At 51.5% G+C, this 6,581-nt stretch overlaps 1 protein-coding gene across 1 annotated transcript in view; it reads right to left on the reverse strand.

The window, feature by feature from the left end:
• Positions 1-1,907, reverse strand: part of EXT1 (exostosin glycosyltransferase 1) — a 254,182-nt gene extending 252,275 nt beyond the window's left edge. Inside the window, exon 1 of the mRNA XM_033155780.1 lies at positions 273-1,907. Within this exon, the coding sequence (XP_033011671.1) occupies positions 273-1,240 (968 nt within the window). The 5' untranslated portion in view covers positions 1,241-1,907. The remainder of the gene's footprint in view (positions 1-272) is intronic.
• Positions 1,908-6,581: the final 4,674 nt, after the last annotated feature.

The following is a 6,581-nucleotide window of genomic DNA, read 5'->3' on the forward strand; positions in this document are numbered from 1 at the left end:
TCATTTAAACGCCTCCACCCAACTCAAGGGGCGGGGGGCAAATAAACCTGGTAGGCCCACCACGCCTCCTATTTCAGAATGCTCCCACGCTTAAAAAGATTTCCATTTATCCTGCTTGTAGTTTTTAACTTGTTTCCAATCGGGGGAATTCTGTAGAAGAAAAGAAGCGGACCCGGAACCGTGGCACTTCAAAGGAGGTTGTACAGAGCCATTAAGCGGCCACCTTTTAACGTGCGAAGAAGGAAAGAGACAAAAAAAGAGCGGCCACTTACTTCTCATACTCCGCGTTGTCCCTATCGCACCGCGAGTCCTTGTGCTTCTGCCAGTCTTTGCCATGCTTGCAGGTGGTCAAGAGGACAACATCCTCCCCATTATGGACATGATATAAGGCATTCCTGGTGTCGGACCCTATCCCAGTCAGGTACCTTTTCCCCTTGAACACCAACATGTACTTCCTGAGAGGAGGGATGGTGTTAAACCTCAGGAAGCCCTTCTCCCCTCCTGTCCTTGGGTGATCCTTAGAAAAGAGCGGGATAGAGACGTCAAACTTCGGGCGGAAGTTTTCCATGCTGATGCTAGCTTTGGCCAACATGGCCTGGCCAATGTCGAAGCCCACGTCCTCGGTGTAGTCGGGCCACGTGCCGGAATATAAATTAAAAACTAAGTGGTTCCTACCATTGTTCCACAAGTGGAGGTTCTGGACTTTGGACCGCAGGTTGTGCACGTACTGGGGGGACAGCTGGTCCCTGTCTAAGGTATCCAGGCTGAGCACGAACAGGCAAGCTTGGCTGGGGTCAGAAGTATAAAACCGGGAGCCTTCGATGGCGGCGAGGATGTTTTGGTAACTCTCGGCGATCTTCTCCCCTTTCTGCTGAGGGTAGACGTACACCTTGAAGCCGTTCTTTTTGCAGAGGGCGAAGTCGAAGCAGGACTCCATGCGGCACTTCTTGCCCTTGTAGACGCTGGCGTTGGCGTCGCGCTTCTGCCTCGGGGAAGTGTGCACGTTGTACTCCTCGTTCTCCAGCTGCTCCCAAGGGACGAAGGGGCGCAGGGCGTCCGGGAATCGGGGCCAGTAGTGCTCGGGGCCGCTGTGCTGCAAGCCATTCCTGCTGCTACTGTGAGCCTCCCGTCTGCTTTGGCTGCTCCTGGATGCTCTGAACTGCAAGCCTCCGAAGTAGAACAGCAGGACGACGAAAGTGCCAGCGGAGAGCAGGATGAAGTAGCGTTTTTTGGCCTGCATGTGTCCTATCTGGGTCGAGAGGATTGTAAATAAACACAAAGATCGCCCAAGTTTGCCAGTCGACACTTTCAGCTTGAGTCCGCCATCTTCCCGCCTGCAAAGACTTTAAACTCTCTTCTCCCACCTCCTCTTTATTCCTTTCCCAAAGCCTCGGACTGATGCAGCGCATGTGGGCGATTTCTTTAACTTTCTCCCCTCCGGTCTTTCATCTTTGGCTCGCACAATAGAGATTGGGGAGGGAGGGGGGGAAGGGAGAGAGAGAGAGAGAGAGAGAAGGGAAAGGGAGAGAGAAGGGGGAAGACAGAGAGAAGAAGGAGAAGGAGAGAGGGACTGAGAGAAGCAGGAGCAGGCAGAGAATAATCACGCCCAGCCCGGCTTTGGAGGGGGGGAAAGGAGGGAGGGGGGGCTAGGAATTCTCTTGCAAGGAGGAGAGAGGGAGAAGGCACCCGCTCCAGCAAAATGAAACCACCGAATCCAGGTTCCCCCTTTCGCCCTCAAATCTGCTGTTACAAGATTTGAGAAATCTGTCCCGCCCTCTCGCTCTCTCTTCCTCTCTCTCTCACACACACATAGGGGAGCCGGTGCTCGCGGATGATCAAGGTGCAAGAGCTGCAGCAGCAACTTCAACTCGCACAAACATTCCTTTGATGTCTTTTCCTAACACACAAAATAGGGAAGCGCTGGGGGAGGGGAAAGAGAGAGAGAGAGGAGAGAGACGGACGGACGGACACACACACAAACACACACCCCGAGCCGCCTGGCTTCTCAGAGCAAAGTCGGTATATCACCAGCAGCCTGTGCAAGCAGCCGGCTCCGGTTCACGGCGTAGCACCATCTAAGGCTCACATCTTCCAGTCCGAGCGCCGTAACCTGACGAATCCCTGCATTTCTCTCGCCTTCTTTTCTTGCAGCGGCTCCGCGGGGAGGAGGAGGAGAAGGAAGGAGAGCTAAGTCTCTCTTCCAGGCTTCTCTGCGATCTCCGTGCGGATGGCCCCCAACCAGAGAAAAGACCCGCCGCCGCCTCTTCTGCTGCTGCTGGTGTTTCTTCTTCTTCTTCTCCTTCTCCTTCTCCTCCTCCTTCCTTTGCCTTCGCGGCCGCCTCCTCCTCCTCCTAGCCCCCGCCCCTCTCAACCATTCATTTCAGCGAGCGGCGATGGCACAGCAGCGCGCGCCCCCCCTCCGGGAGGGAAAGGGGTGGGAGGGAGGGAGGCTGATCGCCGCCTCCCCCGCCTCTTCGAACGTTGCCGACCGCGGAGTTCCGACCGTCGAACGTTACCCGGTTCTGAATGTTACACTTGCAACATTCCATTCCCCGACACCACGGCGCTGACCTCATCCATCCACGCAGCCCGCTCGCCGATTGGCTGGGCGTCACGTCCGGAGGGGGAGGTGCTTCCGCTGCACCCATTCATAACCCCCCTCGAGCCGGAGGATACAGCTTTGCGGTAGATCCAATGCCGTGCAAGCTTCTCTTCCTCTTTCCCACCCCCCACCCCTCTAACCCACCCACCCCTCTCGGAAGGTGCGTGCCCGGTGGCTTTGCTTGGTGGGTGCGTGGGGTGATTGCTCGAGGGGATACTGGCTGCGAGAGGAAACGGCCTGCCCTTCCTCCTCCTGCCCCCTCCTCCAATCCTGCAATCATAAAGAGACTGATTTAAGGGGAGGACCCTAAGCGTGGATGGAGGGGGGGGGGAGGACACGCACACCCACCCAGGTCTCTGGGAATTCGGCACCCACAGCCCCCCACCTCCACCCCACCCCACCCCAAAACTCCACCCCGGCCCCCGTGCAGGCAGCGACAAGAACCGGTTGCCTAGGGCACCGCCAACGTGTTTAGCGATTGTTGAGGGTGGGAGTGCCCGGGAAGAGGGAAAGACACGCTCCGGTTCGCCTTCGGGGCAGCGGAGATCCCAGCAGAGTCAGCAAGAAGAGGGGGGTGCGGGAAGAAGAAGGGCGTAGCAGCTGGAAACGATTGCTGCGAGACGGCGGCGCTCCGGGGGTTGAGTTGCTCGCCCGCGTTTCCTTGCAGGTCGTGTCTCGTAGGGCCGCGCCGAAGCCTGCCATCAACCCTCGGCGGCGCTTACTCCCGAGCAAAACCGTGCACGGAACCGTTAAGTCAGCACCGGCAGCCCGATGCTACCTGTGCACAGTACAGTTCAAGCCTGCTAAACGGGTCTACTCGGAAGTAAGCCCCCGTGTGCTCAGAGGGACTTTCTTCCTCCGAGCGAGGTGAGCGGTTGCCGTTGAAATCGCACTGGGTGGCCAGTGTGGTTTGCTGCTCTCAGAATTAGCGTGTGCAGAAGGCCCAGGTAGCAATTTTAAGGGTAGCGATTTAGGAGTCGGACCCACACTTGAGTTCGGCGGGTTTACTTCTGAGTAAGCATGCACAAGTTGGGGGCTGCCGGAGCGCTTTCGGGGGGGGGGGTTAGTAAATCCCGCCTGTCCCGCCACTTTAAACTCCCTGCCACCAAATATTTCAATAGCACTGGTGCTTATTTGAAGAGACTTCTCCCTCTCTCTCTCTCTCTCTCTCCCTCCTCCCCAAAACGCAATCGGGCTATCCAATCTGGGTTCTTTTGGAAAGATCAAGTAGCGAATCAACTGCAGTTAAAATAAGGGAGTCTGATCTGTCGAACCCAAGCGAACCTCTTCATGGCGGGGCGAGATAAAAAATAAATAAAGGGAAAATTGGCTTTTGGAGGAGATTGAGGAAAAAAGGAGCAAGTTCGCTCCTCGTTCCTTCTTCGACAGGGAGACAAGTTTATACGTGCGCCCTCTACCGCGCGGACTCCCTTATCAGCATATGGTACATCCAAGCGAGAGCAAAGATTGAGTAGCCTTTTGGCACATTGAGCTGCAAGGCAGGTTGTCAAGCGAGTGTGGGCTGCAGGGTCTCTCCCGAAGCACAAATTCGCCTGCGAGTATCAAATTCGCTCCGCCTGGGAAGTTCTAGAGTCTTGCCAGAACTGCAAAGCAAAAGTGTAGACCTGATCCCATCATGCTTACCCTGAAATAACTGCCACTGAATTCAGTTGGATTTGCTCCCAAGTAAATGAAATTTTAATGGACAGATAGTCCAAACAGAGACAAAAAGGATAACAATTCTGTTGCATCAGGATAGGTGGGTGGATAATACATACCTAGATATATAAGCTGTCGCTACCCTCCAAAGGTGACTTCTGTACAATCACAGAACAGAACACAAACTTTTTTAATAATAATAATAATGCAATATTAATACATAGTGTGTGCAACGTAAGCCATAAAACCAGCTATACATGATCAGAACTGACTCACACCAGTGTAATAAAATCAATTTAGAACCACCTCAACCTTTTACAGCACCACCAGCCAGAAAGCTTCTGGAATTCAATATTGTGATCTCCATCCAATAGGTTAGAAGGCTTTCGAATGAGGATCACAGCCTTGCAAACAAGCCAACAAAAGTTACTAGTCTGAAATGAAATAAAATAAAATAAAATAATTCCTTCCAGTAGAATTTTTTTCTTTTGTTTTGACTATGGCAGACCAACACGGCTACCTACCTGTAACTAGTCTGAAATAATTAGACTCCGAAAAGCACAATACTTCGTAAAATACAGCAATAATTGTACTAGGCTGTTGGGGGCCGGCAGAGATGGGAGACAGCTGTGTTTGAAGACCATGCTTTCAGTGTTCAATGGAGTTAGCACATCACATGGCATCTAGGCATGTGGCAAAATTCATTCCTTCATACCAACCTTCTTCTGCCGTGAGGTCAGCTTCTTAGAGTCTCCTCCAGATCCCACTGCTAACTCAGTTACTATCTGCTTAACCTAATGAGAGGATCTTCTCAGTGGTGGCCCCACCTTTACGGAACAGAATTCCTTCCCCAGAGACACCTGCCTGGCACCTGTGTTGCTATCGTTTTGGTACCATGTAAATACATTTTTTGTCCTCCCGGGTTTTCTCAGTTTTTTAAGTTTTAATCTTCTGGTCTTCACTACGATTTTGTTTGACTCGGTACAGTATTGGTTTTATTGCTATTTTATTTGGGAAGAAACTGCCCTGCAGTCTGCCTGGGGGGAAAGTGCATTGTACAAATATATATATAAAACAAATCTAGTACGAACAGGCTGACAAGTAGAAGCCTGGGCAAATTATATCCGAAGCCTCGCTTGGATTGCCTTAACTGACCAATACATGTCTTACATGGAGTCCTCTGTTGAAACACAATTACCGGTAATATTTGTCCATATCTGATGTACAAATCCCTAATTTGTACGTTCATAAAATGCAAAAACCTTCTACCCGGCCATTTGGTTGACCAATAAACTGAACTGATAAGGAGTGTGTGGGGAAGAAACAGAACCCGGGGGAAGTGGAAATGGTGTTTATTACCGGTATGAATTGACGCTGGAGGGCAGGTGTCTCAGCAGATGATCTTGAAATCTTGAACTCATATTAAGTAATGGTTGTGTCAAGCAACATTCACGGCACCTGCGTCCAAGGTCTCTACTTGGCGGACGGGGGGAACAGAGAAGAAAAAGATGCAGCTGCCTTGAAACATATAAGAAGGTAGCTGGAAAACGGAAGAGTGGAGGTCATCCAAATTGCTTCACATACATCAGTCTGCAGAGTAGCCACTTCCTCTGTTACCTGGCCTTGCTCTTCCACCTTTATCACAGCACTCCGGCATGAAGAAGTGATGTGTTTGCAGGCACAAGGATAACAGAATGTGTCACCTTCCAAATTTCTGTATGTCGGGGAAGGAAGCAAGGCTAGCAAAACACGGTGAAGAGCTAGCAGGGGTGGCCAACTCCCAAGAGACTGTGATCTACTTACAGAGTTAAAAACTGCCAGTGATCTACCCCTTTTTTAGGCATTCAGGTCAAAGTTGTTGTTGAGCTTTTTTTTTAGGGAGGAAATCCCTGTTTTTAGGGGTGCAGGGCAAAATAAATGAGCTTTTTTTAGAGGAGCCAGGGATCTACCAGGGATCTACCACAGACGTCCAGTCATCTACCAGTAGATCACGATCTACCTGTTGGATGTGCCTGAGCTAGAGCATGGTCAAATCTCCACTTATTCCAAATGTGCTCCCATTGCTAGTTTTTGAAACCACATTCACATGAGCCACAATCCATATCAGTCCCGTCGTTCCTTGACAAAGAATGTGATTGGGTGCGTTTTTCTTCTCTCCAACCATCTTCAATCCGACTAGAAAAATTAAGCTGCATTCACGTCGTACTTGGTGTGTACATTTGAGACAGCTGTCGCACATGCATGGCCTCAGTGGTGCAAAGTGCCTTCCATCAGCTTCGGCTGGTGGCCCAGCTGTGCCCGTCTGGACAGGGACAGCCTA

Source organism: Lacerta agilis, chromosome 7 (assembly GCF_009819535.1).
Source record: "Lacerta agilis isolate rLacAgi1 chromosome 7, rLacAgi1.pri, whole genome shotgun sequence".
Taxonomy (NCBI): domain Eukaryota; kingdom Metazoa; phylum Chordata; class Lepidosauria; order Squamata; family Lacertidae; genus Lacerta; species Lacerta agilis.